The sequence below is a fragment of the Cryptomeria japonica genome, chromosome 4 (assembly GCF_030272615.1).
Source record: "Cryptomeria japonica chromosome 4, Sugi_1.0, whole genome shotgun sequence".
NCBI lineage: Eukaryota > Viridiplantae > Streptophyta > Pinopsida > Cupressales > Cupressaceae > Cryptomeria > Cryptomeria japonica.
Window position 1 is genome coordinate 181,587,559 of NC_081408.1, and position 20,758 is coordinate 181,608,316.

Sequence of the window (20,758 nt, forward strand, 5' to 3'; positions counted from 1 at the left end):
TGTATGAAGAAATGGGACAAGAAGGTACGTCATCCTCAACATATCAATTCGATTTACGAAATGAGCATAATGCAATTGAAGAAGAGATCACAATGAATAATAAAACAAACGATGAAGATGCACCAACAACATTTGATTTACCGTATGAACCTAATGCAATGAATGTACCTAATGCATGCAATGATGAACATACACCGTCTCTATTTGATGTGATGAATGTACATAATGCACACAATGCACCAATGTTAACACCTCCTAGAATCATTTGTAGGAAACCAAAGTATCTAATTGACATCGATGAGAATATTTTGAAGCCAATGCTCGATAAAATGAATGAACAAACTTGTAGGAGAATGGTTAAAATAATATGGCAAAACATTTTTGAAAACTTAAATCAAACTGCAAGGCCAATTAATTGTTGAAATGATTAAAAATTTGAATTTTAGAGAGAATGAAAATTCTAGGCCTAAGATCATTTGAAAGTAATAGCAAAAGAACTATTGTGAGAAATCTATTTGATGCATATCAAGCTATTAGTTCAAAATCATGTACTAAAGATTCTAATGTTACTAGACGTGTTATTACATCAACCACAGTGAGCAAGAAAAAAAAAAGACCGTTTGATAAGAAAAACAAGTAAGTCATTAAAAATAAGTAGAACAACATTACGTAAAGCATTAGATAGGCAGGAGGTAATAGAGGATCCTAAAAATAATTCTCTTTGGTTGTTCTCGGGTAGACTACCACACAAAGACAAGGTTGTTGTTGATGCACTAAGAACATTAATTGAAACTCCATGAAACTTGCAACCTGTAGAGAGGAAAGACAAAAGAAGAGGGTTTTGAGGATGTTTTTACTTTTTATGGTCAAAATTGACCATAATGTGAGCATGTTAAAATGCACTTGAGTTATTGTCTCTAGGGGGCCAAAAAGTGGGTTGACCACTTTTTTGTCCCCCATTTTTGTGCACATTCCCATTGTCAATATTTTTGTATGAATACAACCCCTAAGCATTGCAAAAATTCTTTCTTGGAAGAACTAATATAAATTATGGGCTTAGCATTTCTAGAGCTACAGAGTAAATTTTCGTGCCTACATTAAAAAATATCTTAGTTGGCAAGACAAGGGCATGTAACTTGCATTAGGTTGAAAACCTCAAAGGGAGGTCTAATGGAAGCCAATAGTGAATATTAATCTTGCCTTTTGCAAACCCATCTTCAATCCTTCAATCAAGATTAGAAATCCCAGGTACACCAACTCTTTATTAAATTATTATTAATGTTTATCAACAACCTTTATCCCCTCAATCTTTATAATTTTTATCTAATACATGTTCTAGGTGTTCCTCCTTAATCTTACTAAAAATCAAAATGTCATCCAAGTTAATATATGTCTATTTTATTTGATGTATGTTGGAATTTATTACAATATACTATAACCTACCATTTTAATCTATAATCTATTGCATAATTTCTATCCTTCTTCTTAACCCTTTACATTTGGTTATAAACAATAACTTTGAAGAGCATATACACCCAAGTCTTCAATATACATTCCCTATTCTACTAATAATCTTCATTATTTCTAGGGATAAAGAGTGGATTTTAGTGCTCACATTAGAAATATCTTCAACATCATTCCTATAGCTAAGTATACCCCTTTTTGTGTGCTTACCAACAATATATTTCATTTTGAATTATCTACTCTTGCAGCTAGAAATAATTATTCTAGGTTGATTTATGCTCATGTGTATGCATCTTATTGCATTAGTGTATATTAAGTGTAATACAATTAGGGAGGTGAGGAGAAAGAAATGGGGTTCTTGTTGACTAAATGGAAAAATGAGGGTGTCATAAATGCTAAAAAGAGATGGGGTGTTTCCATAGAAAGGAAACTAGTTGGGAGGTAGAGTTTTGGTGTTTCTAGGCTATGTACGTCTTCACTAAAAAAGATCTCTTTACATAGGTATTGTGTCATAAACCATCTACTATGTTTGGAAACTAAATACATATTAATTTGTTTATAAATATGTGTTATTTATGTTCTTTAACAAAGAATATATTTATATTAATAAAAAACATTTTTATAAAAGAAATAATGTCATTTTTTATTAAAATCAAACGATAAAGGTGACATCCAAAGAGTTTTAGGATGGTGACACTTCCTTAATTGCACACTCCTCTATTTTATAATCAAGTGATTTGAATTTTAAAATGGATTAATAAATGGGTTGTCAAAATTTAATTAATGTATATTAAAAATTAAATAAATCTTGCTAGATAATATTAAACATTCATTTCCTATTAATTAAAGGATGTTCTACTTGGTAAACAAAATTAAAGTACATATTTGTTTATTATAGGTTGCTCGAAGCATGATACCTCAAATACAATTATATGGATAATTAAACACACCAATTTGAGCTGATATCATAATCTTATTGTCTTCAACGTTAATAAATTTACATTGAAAAGTTGTTAACAAGGATTATTACAAATACTTTATTTCAAGAATGAATATTGTGTGTATGACATAATGATAAAATTCATGTCATCACCAAGCATTGTTACATGAAACTCCTTATCCCTTATATGAGATTTCATAACATTAAATATTACAAAGAATGTCTTTAAGAAACACATCCTAACTTGTGGGATCTTTGGTTGAGAAGCTTTAATAATAGAAATAAAGTTAAATGGTTAGATCCCTCTCACTTGTTGAGCCTAATAGCACACTTGTAATAGGTAATAAATACATTTTAGGATATGTTGAATTCATATATATGGTAAGAAATTAATGGGAGGCTAGTGAATGAACACTAACCAAATATTGCTTAAGCTTGGCACATGAGTTCTATTTGTATTAGTCGATAGACATCTTGCTTTGGGAGCATAAAACACTTAGGTAGGGTTTGTGATATTCAAACCATAGTAGGAACGTTTCTACTAATTTCTTTGGAATAGAAATATTGGAAGGTGATGGTAAATTTATGAAGAATAACTTAGGTACTAGGTAAACCTTGACACATATATGTGCAATTTGAGTTCTTTGTATTAGGCTAATATATTATTATGATAGATTCTTGAATGAAGTGATTTTGGATCATTGTTCTTAATATCTTTGGGTGCGATTTTGTGATGTCCTAAAATAATATGATCTCATTAGAGTGTGGTACGTTAATACTTGTTATTGTATTATATCCATTAAATAAATGTTCCCATTAATTGTATGAAAGTATTGTAGACACTTAAGTTTTTCCTAGTACAACATTGACCAAATTATTTATTAATTAAGTCAATCTAGCCCACTTATTTCTTGTAAGTATTTGATGCCTAATTAAATTAATCAATTTATTATTTAATTATCTTATTATTTACGTAGTCATTTTTCCTCTTGCACATAAATACATGTTTTTTGTTAAGAAAATGGTGTCTCAACTTTGCAATGTCAAAAGGCTGATGTTGATAAATGAGTGTAGGGGGTTGCAAGGAGTAGGGGGAGGGGTGGTATCCCCTTTGTGGGGTCTAGGGGTCGTGCACCTTGGTGAGGATTTAGGTGTAACACCCTCAAAAGCCACATTTTATGTATAATTTATTGTTCTAAATCTTGACCGTTTATCATTAAGTCACATATCTAATAGTGGATATTTTGTGTTCTTTGATTTCCCTAGAAGGAAGCCCTATCTTATGAGGGCATTGTATTATGGCTATATATTGTGATGTATTTTGAGAGTCTAATAGTTGTTGATTTGCCTCTATATCTTCATTGGTAATACTCCTATGACAAACTTGCTCTGTAAGTATATTGTAATCTGTTATTGATTCCTGAATAATATATTGGGCAACTTTTGGAGTGTGGGGTTTTTCTCCCAAAGGGTTTTCCCCAAGTAAATTATTGTGTTATGGTATGCATGCTATTTATGTTTAATTATTTTGAGTTTTTATAACTATTGTAAAAATCTATAAATTTTTGCATTTAATCCTCCTCTCAAGGTTAGTGTAGGAAGTTGTTTTGCTACCTTCATTTCCTTTCAGTTTTATTGTTTGATTATCTCATTTTCCACCTTGACTGTAGTTAAAATAATTAATTATGTTTATTATTTAATTTAGCTATTTTGTTTCCACCATTTCCAAGAATAAAGGAGCCACTGAATGTTCTTCCTTCTCAAATTCTTATGGTTGCAACAAATTACCATTTTTAATAAATGCAATATTAACTATTTATTTCAAACAAGACTTAATCTTGACCTTTCATCCTCTTCTCAATCCTAGGAAAAGCTTCTCATTCATCATCCATTATTGATCTTATAATCTCATCTCCATCATTCATCTTCCCTCCTAAAAATCTATAAATTGACACATTATGCTATGTAAACTAATCATCCAAACTAATGTGAGATCAAAATAAGTAACTTATGTGCAAAAAGATCATCCACATCCCAATCATTTGGAGAAAATCATACTCAACAATGGAGCTTTATGGAAATATTTGTTTTCTTTATTAAAAATTAATTTTCTTTATGTGAGGTTTATGGTAGTTTAGAATATAAATCTTTTCATTTGCACTTGTTTCCTAATTTGATTTCTAAGCTATTGCTTACAAGAGCTTTGTACTTTTAAAAAGTTGTTAAATATTATGATCTGAAGATGAATTTTAAGGCTAGTATTTTTAGTTAGTGATTGACTATTCCATGTCACCATAGGACCATGCCATACAAATTGTATTATATTCATATGATAACTTAGTGAGGATTTAAGTAGAGAGTAAATGTGTTATGAAGATGTCTATAAGCAATAAAAGCTTATACTTACAACCATGGTAAAATTAACTTAGCAACTTACACATTTTGAATAGAAGATTACACATTTTGAATAGAATATGAAAGGTGGTAGGCACCTTTTATTGGCATTATGGTCGAATCAAAATTCTATCACATTTACTTTATGTATATTCAATGATGATAATTTTATTGTAGTTGCACCTTAGTCTTTACTACTTAACATATTTCCTAATCTTGTTGATGGTTGTTACTTTTGTCAATTAAGCTAGTAAATTCTCAACTATAACTATTATAGTCCTTCCAAGAAGTTAAAATTGCCACCTATTATTGGAAACGTTATCTTTTTGGGCATGAATTGTAGTTCCTCTATTATACTAAACACCACAACTCGCTAGCCATAGAAATGTAGCGGTCCCCATAGAATTGTAGGGCTATGATACTTATTGTTAACTTGAATTCTTAACCTCACATAGTAGAGTTGTTGTGTAAATTTGTTCGGAATGGAAGGAACGGGAGTTCTAATGTGGAATACACAGTCTTTGATTCCTAGAAAGAGATACATAGGTAGGGCCATTTTGAATGAATCCTCAAGGCATAGGTCTTGGTCTAGGGACATGACATGATCTAAATAGCTTACCATATTTAGTGCTAACATAAGTCTATGTTAAAGGATTTCTAACATTATCATGGATAGGTAAAGTTATAGAGTTGGCCTTTCTAAATTAGAATAGATTATTAAAATATTGAAAAATCGATGCTTGAATTTCTTATCAATAAAATGCCCATAGGAAAGTCAACAACTAGAACATAATAATTAGTTTGGTCATTTTATACGTGTTATGTGAATTAGATAGATTATTAAAGTATGAAAGTGTCATGCTTAATAATAAAACTATAATCTATAGAAACAAAAAATAATAATAACCAAGTGTGACTAATACATATGCTAAATCATGCTAAAAAAATAGTATTGAAGGTAAAAGACAATCGACAGTGACACATAGACTATGCACAACACCTTAACACAATTCCTTAGAAAAGATTCATCATCCTCTTTAACCCTAACAATTCTTAACTTAGTATTCATCATTCTAATTTTTCCTTCCCCTATCACTCTTCTATATTAACTTTTTTATCCGATTTAACTATAATAAATTGTAACAAAATTCACTTAAATAAACAATTTTAGCTTAATATCCCCAAAACACAAATTATCTTGAACCTTCCCCGATTGTATATTAATTTTCCACTCCTTTTTAACCATAATAAAATATAACAAAATTCTCTCAAATACACATTTTTTTGCTTCATGCCTAAGAAAACTATATTCTCGTGAACCTTCATCGATTTTATAGACCTTTCGTAGTTGAAACATAAATCATAATGAAAATGGCATAAACTATTGATAGGGACAGGCCACATCTTTGCCATACATTTGGATTTCAGTCCATTTAATGAACATCTTGGTGCCACAGAAGTCTGTGCCCTTCGTTGGAGACTTCGCTGAAGTTTCAGCAGCAACAATGCTTGATCTAACTTGGAAAATTCAAAATTATACAACGTAATCGCATTGTCTAAAGATTCCATGAAGATTTGTGATCCACAATTTCACTTTACCCGTTTCCAAGGTCTTCTACTGGGAAGATTCCCAGTGGGAAGATTCCCAGTAAGTGTTCCAAATTGCGTAACTGATAGAGCTACAGCCCGCACAAGTTATTAGTTGATATTCCATTTGGGTTTCCATGAATATTCCAAATTATACTTTGGGATCATAGGTATTTGTTTTATAAATGTTGATATAATGATGTTTGAGTAGCATGGCAAAAGATTTGCTCTGCTGAACTGATTTGTGATCCTTTTCTTGCTGTTTTCTGTATGCTGGTCATATTTGGTTTCTTCAGTACATAAAAGGAAAAATCTGGTTGTTTAATTTGGATCACCCCAGCCTTGGGAACGGGTAAAGGCCCAATTATCACACATATACTGATAAGACACCCAAGAGTACAATCCCAATACTCCATCTCAGAAATTGCATATGACAGTTACTAGTAGGAGGATTTGCCCTAGAATTGCGTATAGTAAGACCTCATAGACTCAAACTCGGAGATGACACCTAATAGCAGGAAGAAACGCCCTAGCCATTCTCAAGAGTAACCACCCAATGGTCTCAAACTCAGAGATTTTATTAAGGACAGGGGAAATTACCCCAACTTTGCAAACAGTAGAATTCCAATAGTCTATAGCTCAGAGATTATGGGTAGCACCCTTGCAAAGATTAAAAGCCCAGTAATCTCAAGCTCTGAGATTACAGACATCCAACCTTGCAAATACTAGAATCGTAATATTCTCATTTCTACATACTAGGAAAAAGGAATTGTGCTTTGTTTTCACAGAAGAAGAAGAGAGCATTGCAATAAGCCGTGATCTGTTTGTAATTAATCTGATAGATTATGTCACTGACTAGCGACAATCCCTCACCCAGGACTCTGTCGTCTACATCAAGGAGATACCATGTTTTCTTAAGTTTCAGAGGGGAGGACTTGAGAAGAACATTTGTAGATCACCTATATGCTTCCTTAAAAAATGCAGGGGTTAATACATTCCTGGATAGCCATGATATTAAAAGGGGGGATGAGATCAGTTCAACTATTAATAAGGCAATCGGCAATAGTGACATTCTCATTCCTATTTTCTCCAAGAATTTCGCAGAGTCCCATTGGTGCCTGGACGAGGTCACTCACATGTGCAAAGCAAATGGTATAATTATACCCTTATTCTATGATGTCAAGCCAACAGAAGTAAGGAATCCTTGGAGAGGTGCCTTTGCCAAGGCTTTTGAGGAGAAGAAACAAAGATACATACCGGAAAGAATAAGTGAGTGGGAAAGCGCTCTTCATAAAGTTTCCTCTTTCTCTGGCTGGTGTCCAGATGACGTATCCGGGTATGGAAGCTAACTGCTTACTTTGTGAAAATTGTTAGTCATACTAACTATTGAAAGAAATGTATTAAGAAATTGTGTTCATGCTTCTCTGAAGAATTGTAGGAAAGTTTGGTAATATTTAATTTGAGCTGGTCAGGCTCAGTGCTCAAATGCTAGGATGCAGCTCTTAGAACTCATGATTTTGAAGTCAACTGCCAAAAAATTTTCCTTTACTTGACCTCAGCTGCAGATAAATTCTTAGACAGATGATACTCATCAAATGTGCGAGCTCCGTTAACGATGTCAAGGGCCATAGAAAAAACCTTTGGCTACAGGTGGAATCATTCCATTCTGTGAACCATGAAATCACAAAAGTTTCTAGCTCTGAATATCTGGAAAAAGCATTTGCCTTACCCAATTGGACCTATGCCCAAATACTCTTACCTTAGTAAGATCAGTGTTGCTTGTATGTAAGAAAATTGCTTCTTGTAAAATTAGAAAGAAATGCATCGAGAACTAACTTTAAGATGCAATCATGCTACACTGTGAGCCATAGATTTATTACAGTAAGAATACTAGTGCAGTTCAAAATATGAATGCTATTTATTTTAGTGCAGTATTATTATGGATAGCCCCTTCTGAGAGGGCTTATGAAAACTATATATTGGTGTAATTGAAATATAAGAGAGAAGAAGTAAGTTTTTCATTGGCCTTTTCTTCATTGGTACTGTTGTATGTTGTAAAATTTCCAATATAGTATACTAAAAGTGATGATGAAGAAAATTTTTCTCTTATATGATTTGAAGATCACAAGTCCTAGGGGTTCTCAGTTTAAACAGAATAAGGGTATAATTTGAAGATCACAAGTCCTAGGGGTTCTCAGTTTAAACAGAATTTTACTAATTAGAACCAGTCTAAGAGAGCTTTTAACTGTTATAGGAAACATATAAATAGTTGTTGCACAAAAACCTGGCAATATCTTACTTTGCAAACTCATTTGCCTTTCAGGTTTGAAGCACAACTCGTCAAGCTTATAGTTCAGGATGTTTTCAAGAGACTAGATCAAAATGCAACCCCACTGGAGGAAGCTCTACCCCAGCCCTTAGAAGAAGATCCCTCAGATACAATACCCCAGGAGATCAGAAATGAACCACTTAGAATTTCAAAGACAATCTTAATGGGTATGGAAGAACATATGAGTAAAGTTATAAAAATGCTCAATACAGATTCTGATGAGAATGCCCTCACAGTTGCCATTTATGGAAATGGGGGTGTGGGAAAAACCTCACTCGCAAAGGCCATCCACAATCACATTTATCTCAAATTTGATGCTACCTGCATTGTATATGATGTGCGTCATAAAGCCCAAAATACAAATGGTGTGGCTAAAATGCAGCGCCAGATCTTGAAAGACCTTGTCAAGTTCAAGGATAAAGTTAATGATGAGGTTCAAGGAAAGATGTTGATGAAGGGCCATTTGAGGTCCATCAAGGCCCTTGTTATTCTGGAATACGTTGATGACTGGAAGCAGTTGGAGGCTCTACGAGGGGATTGGTTTGGACCAGGTAGCAGAGTGATTGTAACAACGTTTGACCCTGACATGCTAAAGAATGAAAATGGAAGTTTTGTTTATGAATTGCAGGGACTGGCTAAGGAACCTGCTCTTCAATTTTTTAGCTGGCATGCTTTCATGAGAGATCAACCTGAAGAAGATTATAAAGAATTGTCATTTAAATCTGTGGATATTTGCAATAGGTTGCCATTTTCACTTGAAGTTCTGGGTGCTCATTTGTATAATAGAGATTTAAGCCATTGGAAACAAGCCATTCAAACACTAGAATATTCAAGTTACCATGGCAAGAATTCCATTCTTAGACTTTGTTACGATGGCCTCGAATCTGAAGAGAAGGAGATGTTTCTAGACATGGCCTGTTTATTCATTGGAAGAAAGAGGGAAAGTGTGATTAGCTTTTGGGAAGCCAGTCATTTGTGTCCGAATGTAGGCCTCACAAAATTGAAGCTGAAATCACTCATTAAATTAGATGAGCATGATAGATTTGTAATGCATAGTGAGCTGAGGGATATGGGACGAGCTATTGTAGAAGAGGAATCAGCAGAACCAGGGAAGCGTAGCAGATTATGGAAGCCAGAAGAGGTTGAACTAGTTATGACGGAAGGAAAGGTGAGGCTTTCAATTCTATTTACTTTATTCTTCCTCCCAATATTTTCTTGTCCATAAACTAAATCTGAGAAGTGATAGGATATCAATTTCCTTATGGATTGGACCAAATGTTATTGAAGACAGTATTTGAGATCAGAAATATGATGTATTCACAGTTCATATTTTTGAAATTGGGTGCTTCTGTATTGAATTCTGTGAGTTTTTTATCATCAACATTTCAGATCACACTACACAATCTATCGATAAGATGAAGGGAGCAAAACGAATGATGATGGATTATGTAATGTGATCCAAAATGTTGATGATAAGAAAAAACTCACAGTTTAATTCAGAAGCACTCAATTTCAACATTTGAGATGTGCTAATTTATCTTTGTATTTGGTCTTCCCACTGTATTTTATCGACATGTTGCATAGGAAAGTAGCAGTCTTACCCGGGGGCACATTTCCTGGGTAGAACCAGGCATCCTGGAAACGAAAACATCCTAGGGATGGGTGGGGGATGTCCTCTCATCTATTAACTATTAAGTTACATTATGTATATGAATTTATGAATTTCAACTCTCATTTGAACTCTCAATTCAACTCAATTGCTATGCATAATGTATACGATGAATGATTTATCAATGTTGTCCTATGAATATTTTAAATTTCCCTATATATTTTAAATTTTCCTACTTTTTCTATTGCCGTTCCCTACCATCCCTAAAAATAGCCAAAAAAAAATCCATCCCGGAAATCAGCCCCCCCGTCCCGAAAACTTGGGGTAACATAGGAAAAAAGTAGTTTTTATTTTCCATAGCATGATTCAAGGTCAATAATGATGCTTATAAATTTCTATCAATTTTAATCTGATCAGGGAACAGAAAGGGTGAGATGTCTTATGATTACCCACCTTCAGCAAGATGTAAAACTTCAAACTCATAATTTGCAAAGAATGTGTGCTTTGCAATTGCTTTGGCTTGATGGAGCTCTTATAGAGGGAGACTATACAAAAATGCCTCCAGATTTGAAGTGGCTAAGATGGGAAAACTGCCCTCTAAAATGCTTGCCATGTGAATGGAATATGAAACATCTAGCAGTTCTCGATCTAAGCTTCAGCAAAGGTATTGAGGCAGTGTGGCCAGAATCATCCAATAAGGAGGTAATTCCAGAAACAAAATTTAATTAAAAGATATTGCAGATACAAACTGATCCTTTAATCTTTTTTCCACTGATTAGCAAAATTATAAAAGCTTTAACGATATAAAAAATAGATAGGAATATCTGCTTGATGCGTTCTTAATGATATGTTTTCTTTGTTTGCAGGGGCCAAAAAACCTCAAAGTACTTAAGCTAAATTACTGCACAAGTCTTCAAGTCCTTCCAGATTTAGCCAACCACAGATCTCTCATACAACTGGAGCTCTGTGGTTGTAAAGAGTTGAGGGAACTGCCAGAGTCCACTGAATTTCTGACAGAGCTTAGGTACCTTGATCTGTCAAACTGCTGCAACTTAATCCAACTTCCTGAAACCATAACTAAACTGAAATCCCTGGAGGCGCTTTTTCTATCTAATTGTCACAGCATCAGAATGTTACCTGACTCATTTGAACATCTAAGAGTTTTAAAAAAAGTCAAATTGGATGGAATACCCTTGAAGAATTTGCCCAGTTCCTTTAGATGGTTGTTCTCCTTGGAGAAGCTTTCTCTTCGTTTTTGCTATAAATTAAGAAGCCTTCCTCCAATAGGAGAGCTGAATCACTTGAGGTATCTGGATTTACATGGTTGTTCTAGTTTACAGACTCTACCTGACTCAGTGTATGAACTTAAAAGCTTATGCCGGTTGGATATGACTGGGTGCAAAAGAATCAGCTTAGGAGCAGAGCTAGGGGATCTTGTTTGCATGAAAAGGTTGGTTCTAAGTAATTGTGCAGCAATATGGAGCTTGCCTAAAACAGTAGGCCAACTTAATTGTTTACAACATCTGAACCTGAACCACTGCACTTCTTTGTTTCGATTGCCAGAGGAGTTAGGAAATCTGGTCCATTTAGAAGAACTGTTGATAAATGAATGCTACAATCTATTTGAACTTCCAGAAAGCATTGGGAATCTTTCATGCCTAAAGACTCTAGAAATGGAAGAAACCTACAGCCTATCTTGTCTTCCACCCAGCTTTTCAAGACTTACTTCCTTAAAGCATCTAAAAGCAAGTGGTTGTCCTCTACCACAGCGTGTTGGAGATTTTTCATCATTAGAAATTCTGCATCTTAAATCCTATAAAATGACCTTTTTGCCACCAACTTTTGTCTCACTTTTGCGACTAAGCAAACTCTACCTATATCACTGCACGGAGTTTTCAGAACTTCCATATCTTCCAAAGGAACTCATTGAACTGTATATTGAAGACTGTTTGGGACTAAAGGAAATCTCTAACATGCAACAGATGAAGAGGCTAAAGCTTCTGAGGATACACAACTGCAGGGAACTTGTTGAATTGCCTGACATTGGGTCCCTGCAGTCATTGCAAGAACTCTCAATATCAGAATGTAGGAATGTTAAGCGTATTCAAGGAATGGAAGGACTGAAATCCTTAAGAAGAGTGCATGTTACAGGTTGCAGATTGGCCGGTTCAGGAAGCTCAATATTGAAACCCTGCCAATTAATTAAGGTATCTCTCATTTTCCTCTTAATCTAATGATTATCAAATATAAACCACTTGCAGTGTAGTTACATAGATTGGTTACTACTTTCAGAATATTATAGTAAAAGAAAGATCAAGAGCACTAGATTCTATCGGTAGCGGGCCTAGAAATCTTTTCTTCAGTAATAAACCCCTAGAGATATGGCGTAAAAAGGATCCAGGAGTAGGACACATGGTTATATGGATAGCTTCATAGTTTTAGCTAGTAAACCCAACGGCTTTATGGGACAAGCACCCCACATACAACTTGGGATGTCTCATGTGTCCAACATGGGAAATTTAAGAATCTAACATGAGACATCCAAGAATCCAACTTGGATATCGAACATGGAAAGTAGGTACCTTGCCACACACTACCTTTTCGTCTTTTAATTAAGGACACATAGACCATATATATAAGTACAAAGTGATGAGTTCCATTCTGATTGACATGCATCTAAGATAGATTATTTACATTTTCAAAATATGATAGTGTCTTGTATACTAATCACCATTATCTTCTGTTGGAATCACAGGAAACGCATTGTCCAGAGTTGCTCAGTTTTTCTGCAAATGGGGTACCAGAGTGCTTAGAAAAGAAGATGGAAACAAATGGTGATGATTTACTCTATGTTACATTGGACAGTAATGAACAATGTTCAGGGGTTATATTATGCTTTGTGGTGAGGTTCAAGGGTGGGATTAGTTCAGTCGCTGTAGAACTAGGCACTTTAAGAGATGGCAAGGAGATTTTCAATACCAGGCTTGTTAACCACTCAAAAACTGTAGAGGGGGGTCAGATTTTTGTGCACATTTTGCATAAAAATCACCCCATGGTTATGATGTTGCAGAGTAAAGATGTTGTCCGGGCAAAGGCAGACAGAGATGAGGAAAGAATGCTAATAAGAAGTGGTGGAATGCAATTCTTCTCTGAAGGAGAAGATGGGAAAAGAGAAGATCTAATACTGGAGAGCCTGGGAAAGGATTTGACAATGTTAATGGAAGATTACTCTGAAAATCTAGCATTTGAAGATGATGAATAAAATTGGAGCTGGAAAATATTTTCAGTGTACTGTTCTAGTCAATGAGGCTCAGTTTTAATAGAGTGGTTCCCTTTTTTATAAGTAGCCTCGAAAAAAAGCATGGTATCCGTAGATGTTTTGAATCATAAACAAGAATCAAGTTAGCTAGATCCTATATTACATATGTCATAAATATGTGATATTGCAGTGTCATATATGGGCAACTGCAATTAAGTCAATTCAAATAATTCACATTGGTCATTCAACAAGTGGCGTATAGGGTGTCTTTTGAAACATGAGAATTTTATATGGGTTTCAGATATATATATTTCATACAATGGACTCAAACTTGTTTGCAACAACTATGTGAACTGCATATAAACGTCAAAAAAATCATTAAAATCTTTTCTATCCCACACGTCTAGGATATCATAAAAAATATTCTCGTTCTATTCTATATACTGTAATGATTGTCAATTAGTCTGAGTTTTTGTAGGATGAGCCTGATGAAGAAGGCTTGTGTGAGATCTGTTTCATTTGTAAGAAATAATGATTTGTAATTTATGATTATTCTAGTTCCTCAGCATTGACGTAGCTAAAGTTAATTCAATGCTCACATTCTATTCGATATAAAATGTCCAATGGAACTAGTTTATATCACTTGTTTGTAACTAATCAATAAATAGGCTTGATATGGTTTTTGTCATAGCCAGCACTCCTAATCACTTAACCATAGGCATGTAGACTGTTTTCTCTATAGCATAATAATATGCTCAAAATACACCATTAAAAAAAAATTGAATCACTCAGATGCAAATGTTCTTGCATGCCCAAGAGGACATTGGATACAGTAGCACTAATGTTCCTCTCACTATAAATTGAACTGCGTATGAAACTCAAATTCATTCTATTAGATTAGATGACAAAATCCACCAAAGAGATTTCATCTCAACTCTGCCTCCTATGCTTCCACCCTTGGTATTTTCCATAGCCTAACATTCAACAAAATCGTCAGGATAATCGTGCTTCTAGGATGTATAAAGAGCATTTTCTAGCAATATAAAACTGGAGTGGATCTAAAAAACTCTTTTCTGTTAAGAAAAATAGTTATTTTAAAACATGGTTAAAAACTTGTGCACTGGCTGTAGTCCAAAATTACATTGAAGGTATATCTGTGATTGTAATTGATTTTCATCATTTTAACCTACATTCTTTAAGAGATTGCAAGGTACTCAGGAAGAGGTGCCATCTTGAATAGTTGGGTGCATGTGCCAGTGAGAGGAAGCTTCCTAGGATTCACCACCGGAATTAGAGGAAAGAAGAATTTTCTTCCCACTGGAAAAATTGATTTATGCAGAAACATGCATATCTTATAGATAAGTTATGAGAATGCCTTTCATAAAAGATAACATGTTTTCACACCAATGCACCTCTTGAAGGAGTTTTAGCAATGCATTTTATAAAACAGATGTTAAAAAGCATAAATTAATTGGAAGTAGTTTACAAATATAGAATTGAGCACATCATGATAGAAAATGGGAACCAAAGATAGCAACAAAAGAATAGAACCACTCTATCAGCCCAAACAAAATGAGGATACAAAATCAACAGTCCATACCATCGCTCAATTTTATAACCAAAAAGGGCGCATATTACAAATATTAAGCAAAATCACAATAGCAACTGCCTTAGCCATCACATGTTCCATAACTAGGTTAAAATGAAGACTCCATAACACCGAAATGTCATATCAAAACTCCAAACAATACAAAAACAATACAAAACATATATCCTCTATACAATATACCAAACTGGAACATATACCAAGAATTAGTAATATTATCTAAAGAAAGGATTAAACATTACTTGTTAGTTTTTCTTTCTCATTATTTTATTGTTGTTCATTTCCTTGTTTTGTCTTTCGAGATCAACAATTTTTCTTCAAGTATCCTTTATTCTCAAAATGTCAACACTTACGTACGCTTTACTCTAGATTTGAATCTACCCTTCGTAGATTTTTCACAATTTGTTGAGCTCTTTCCTCTCTGCCCCTATCTTCCCTTATTCTCCATAGTCAAAGCATAACCTAATGTCTCACTTGTTCTTTTTCATTGCATTTCTTCACTAAGGATAACACTAATAGCATTATCAAACTTTAAAGTGTTTGAACTAGAGATAGAATTACTAACAACCGTGACCAAGCTATTCCTGCTTTCTGGTAATGAACACAAAATCAAAAGAGCCCTAACCTCATCATCAAATGTCACTTTTATAAAACTTAATCGGCTAATGACCATATTAAACTCATTCAAATGATCAACAATAGACCCATCTTCTAACATATTCATATTAAATAAATATTTCATTAGAAATACCTTGTTAACATTAGGTTCACCATTGTTTATTTTGATATATTGAAAGCCACCAATGTTGGGAGGCATAGACTTATGTTCCTAATACCTTTCTATCAATAATACCCTATTCTAGATCTATCACATTTGTTGGATTCTTTAATTTTTCACCCAATGGTAAGAAACACTCCTTTTACTATAGATAGACTTCCATTTACATCTTCTATCACCACTTGTCTTATTTTGCCATTGCTCCCACTCGTATTTGAAATCTCCTACTAAATGACTAAAATACAAGACTTTGATATCAATTGTTAGGGATTAAGTAGACTAGAGGAATAAAAAATATTAAATATAATTTAAAATAAATTAAACACAAAAAATCAAAAAAACACACAACTTTAATGTTGTTCACCCAGTGTGTGCAGCGTCCATAAAGAAATAATTGTCCATTTTTCTATTATCTTGTGAAGAAACAAATTACAATCTTATGTCTTTTCACATTCCACAACCACTTTTCAGTCACGCTTGGCAGTTTACAAAGATGGGTTTACATGCCAAAATAAAAACCGAATCATTTATAAAATTATGGACAATTTTCACTTTAGGGGTGTTACCCCCAAGCCCCTAGTTGAGGGGGCTACCCCAAGACCCCTACCATGGGCTCTGCCCTTGAGCCCCCACTAGGAGGATAGGCCCCTTAACCCACATGAGGGGCTCTACCCCCTTGCACTCCCCCATTAATTGATTTGGGGACACCAAAGTTTAAGCTCTACCCCCTTGCACTCCCCCATTAATTGATTTGGGGACACCAAAGTTTAAGCTCTATGACATGATCAATCAACACGTACCAATAATCTCCCACTTAAAAAATAATAAGACTTCATACCAAACATATCCCACTAGATTGATGCACCTGGACTTGGCTTGTTTCTCATTTCTATTATCATGCTTGAAGACCAAGAGAAATTGAAAAGGACATAAGTGTCTCCCAACTTACTAATTTCATTAACATATCTACAATATTTTCACTAGTGTGTACATTTTCAAGCTTCAAGTATGCATCTTCTAACATTTATAGTATGAAATGATACCTAGGCTATATATGCCTAGCCTTAGAATGAAGGGTTTGAAGAACACAAGTGATCACTAAGAGGGGGGGGGGAGGGTGAATCCGTGATATTCTAAAATTTTAAATCAAAGTGTGCAAATATAAATAGATAAAAAACACACACACACAAAGACAACTCTCATAACACGAGAATTTACGATGAAACCCATTGTGGGAAAAACCTCGATGAGAAGAGTTGTTGGAGTCTACTACTCCAATCCAGCCTCACAATGAAATGTCTTATTACAATATACTTTTGGGCACCAACCCCTGAAATTTTGAGCATCTACTCAAGGAGCACTTGCCCCCCTGCTCTGAGCACCCACTTAGAGAAATTACAATGACTGAAAATTAGATTTAAAACAACGTGACACCTTGTCATAGATGAGTTTTGTAACACTTAAAATCTAATTGACATGCACACCCTGCTGCTTTGTTATATTATCCCTCCGATATCTCTTTACTGCCTTCTAGTATCTGCAAACCATCAGGGTCTTCTTCTTGTTGTCTTCTATCTCTTTATATGACGTCTTCTCTCCTTATATGATGTCTTCTCTCCTTCTCTTCATTAGCACCTCACTCTTTTTAGGGGGAAGTATGTCATGATCCTTATTATTTTCATAAACTTATTAATTTATAAATTAAATTAATTATAATTTAGTTAATCGTAAAATATGATTTATTATTCCATAAATTTTAATATTTAATAAATATATGTATTGATTTTATCCTAAATATAATAAAATAAATAATTATATTAATATTTAAAATTATTAACAATATTATTAAAAAAATTATTTGTAATATATTTTAAATGAAAAGAATGAATTTTTAATTACATGTTTATTCATTTTAAATAAACTAAAATTTAAAATAAATAAATCAAAATCTTTTATTTAGAAAGTGAAAAAAGAAAACGATTTGTTTTTCTTAAAAGGCATGTTGAGTCTAAATAAAACAAAATTTTAAATTACCTTATTTCATACTAATGCATGACTTTTATTTATTTACTTTTGAAACCAAGTCAAGGAAATAGTGATAAAGTGGGAATGCCCGACTTAGGAGGAGCCCACGTGCACACGTAAAAGTTTAAGTTAAAACTTCAAAAAATAAAAATTAAGCAAAAGTCAAGTTTAAAGTATAGTGGACAGATTTTTAAAGGGCATGCATTTCTTGATAAAGCACATGGTAAATTTAAAGTGTTTAAATTATACTTTAAAAATAAGAAGAAACTTAAAGAAAGTGAATGTTTAAGTGCTTTTAAAAGCACATGCTTATTTCAAAACTAAAAGAAGCTCCTCCTTTATCCCAAAAGAAGCTCCTCCTTTCTCCCATGTATGTAGTATTTCAAAGGCATGCGATTTTTAATATTGAAAAATTAGAAAGAGGTGAAGTGTAGAAGAATACATGTTTAACATAAAAAAAGATTCAATCATTGAATATGGAAGATTAATGTCCATCTATATTTTTATGATAATGATGATTTCATTTGGATTGTGTTTTGATTTGTGAATTTGATAACGTGAAGAAGATCTTGTGTAAATTATCTTAGATATTTATCTATTTAGAATAATTGCTCGTTGAAGATGAAATCAATTCTTGTTAAGTAGAGTTGTTGAAAACCATAATAGACTAATGCATTTGTTTGGCCATATGTGTTCTTACTTTCTCTTAATATTCTGGTAGCCTTTATTTGCTTATATATGCATCGATGAATTATCGTGTTTTCTCCATGTTGAGATAAATTTATGTTATGTTTACCCCTTGAAATAGATGTGATTGAGATAGAGTTGAGACTCAATCTGATTCTAGATGGTTAAGCAAGCATTGTTGTATCTATCATTATATGTATACATCTGCATCTTGTGTGTCATGATATCAATACACTAGTGATAGAATGTGAATGTATCATATTGCACAAATTCCATTTCTCTTGCCAGTATTGCATTGCTAGTCTTCCTTGTGTTGGGCTGGGTATCTTTCGTGTCATGAAAGATTATGGGGAAGTGTAACTACTTCGTGGTAGGGTGGAAACATGCTCCGACAATATTCTCGCCCGTGATGTGCATGAGGGAGACAGATGATGGAGTTTCCTGTTAGGTGGGTCATCATGATTTGTTGCTTATGCATTTATTTTATTTCACCTTGTGGAGTACTGTAAAGGTATATTTTTCTCTATGTTTAGTCTTCTTATTATTTTCTTTTTGGATTAGATATCATATAAACATTACATATCATCAAGAATGTTCGAGTTTAGCAGTATCAAGGCACCAAAGGAAGGTGCATACACAAAAAATATACAGTTGACGAGCACCTTCACTTGTGGGAAGATGATTACATTAGATACATCTTAATTATAACAACAAAAAACAAAATAGACAAATCCTAAAGGACTAGGAAAATGAGATTTCAGATTCTGGTGTAGAGTTGGCTCCCAATGGAGGGATCCAGGCCACCCAACCCAGGTTTCCATCCTGCCATAGTTCCACTCGGCCATCAAGTATGTCCTGTTTGTGGGGGTGTGAGGTGCGCTCATGGAATAGGTCAGCTTCCTCCCGAGAGATCTCCATGTGTAGGTGTCTACGATCCATTTGCCTCATGAAGGCCATAAGTGCTTGTTCAAATGTGGCCTTGCCTGGTTCATCTCTCTCCCATGTGAAGCCGTGAGACAACTCTCGGATGTATACAGTGGTGGCACCTTCCTTTATCCATCTATCAAACTTGTCTGAATCCAACTTTATTACCACAGTGACTTGCATCGAGACAGTGTAAAAAATGTGTCTCCTGAGAGACTCAGTGAGGTGCCTAGTGCTGTTATTAAAGACATCATCATTGCAGTACTTCCAAATGAGCCAAAGAACCTCTAAAGAAAAACAAGACCAAAAGATATTTGCAGTTTTCCTACAACCCTTAATGTAGCCTAAAACAACATTTATGATTTCAACAAAATTAGATTCCAGATTAAGGCCGAACAAACTCCATATTTCTTTTGCAAAGTGACATTAAAAAAAAATATGTTTCACGGTTTCAGGTACTCTACATATTTTGCAGTTTAGGTAATTATCCTCCTTATCTTTTATGGGGAGTTTATTTAACAGTAGGCACCAACCAAAGAATTGTTTTTTTGGTTCATTTTGAGTCATCCAGAACTTACCCAAAACTTACCCAACCTATCTTTCCATTCCTTTGGTTTCCATTTTAGACCCCAGCATCTGTTAAGGTGAAGAAAAATGGTATCAACCTCGGTAAGTGAATCATATATGCATTTGGCTTTAAGGGAGGGGAGAGGAGTGCCATCAGCCCAACAGAGTGCAGAGATGGGGGAATGAGGGAGAGGAGGGTGAGAGGGGGGGAAAACAGAAACTAAGGCCATTTTAAGGATGTTATAGGTTTTGCTCTAGGAAATCGGTATAGAGAAGGTAAGTTTCAGCTCCTCCCATGTTCTCATTTGGCCATTCTCAAATATCTGATCAAAACATTTAATACCCATATTGTGCCATTTTAGTGCAGAGTAGCCTTGAAGAGCTGCTAATGGTTTCCCATTTATGAAAAAGATTCCACCATATTGATCTGTTACTGGCAATCTGCCCTTGTATAATTCCATTTACTTTGAAGTGTACCAAGTGTTTCACCTACTCCCAAGCTTTCTATAGGGACTTAAATCCCCCAGACCCAGCTGGGGACACCTCTATCTGTCTAAGAAGAAAGTCAATCATGGAGAGATCCTTCCAT

At 34.2% G+C, this 20,758-nt stretch overlaps 1 protein-coding gene across 4 annotated transcripts; it reads left to right on the top strand.

Moving 5' to 3' along the window:
• Positions 1–6,182: 6,182 nt before the first annotated feature.
• Positions 6,183–13,978, top strand: LOC131028065 (disease resistance protein TAO1). 4 transcript variants are annotated; one of them, XM_057958262.2, is made up of 5 exons: positions 6,183–6,555; positions 8,709–9,882; positions 10,741–11,025; positions 11,190–12,530; positions 13,079–13,978. In XM_057958262.2, the coding sequence occupies exons 2-5, from the start codon at positions 8,878–8,880 to the stop codon at positions 13,583–13,585; spliced, it is 3,138 nt and encodes a 1,045-aa protein (XP_057814245.2). In that variant the 5' UTR covers positions 6,183–6,555; positions 8,709–8,877; the 3' UTR covers positions 13,586–13,978. The 4 variants fall into 4 exon arrangements, with proteins under 4 accessions (XP_057814245.2, XP_057814243.2, XP_057814244.2 ...); XM_057958260.2 differs by having other exon boundaries at positions 6,183–6,446; XM_057958261.2 differs by having other exon boundaries at positions 6,183–6,431.
• Positions 13,979–20,758: the final 6,780 nt, after the last annotated feature.

What these genes read in the sequence shown, in the direction of transcription:
- LOC131028065 (XM_057958259.2), top strand. Translation starts at nt 7,231, where the DNA reads ATGTCACTGACTAGCGACAATCCCTCACCCAGGACTCTGTCGTCTACA. An exon ending in TAGTTATGACGGAAGGAAAG is followed by an intron (nt 9,883 to 10,740) that starts GTGAGGCTTTCA and finishes TAATCTGATCAG; the next exon opens with GGAACAGAAAGGGTGAGATG. An exon ending in AACCCTGCCAATTAATTAAG is followed by an intron (nt 12,531 to 13,078) that starts GTATCTCTCATT and finishes TTGGAATCACAG; the next exon opens with GAAACGCATTGTCCAGAGTT.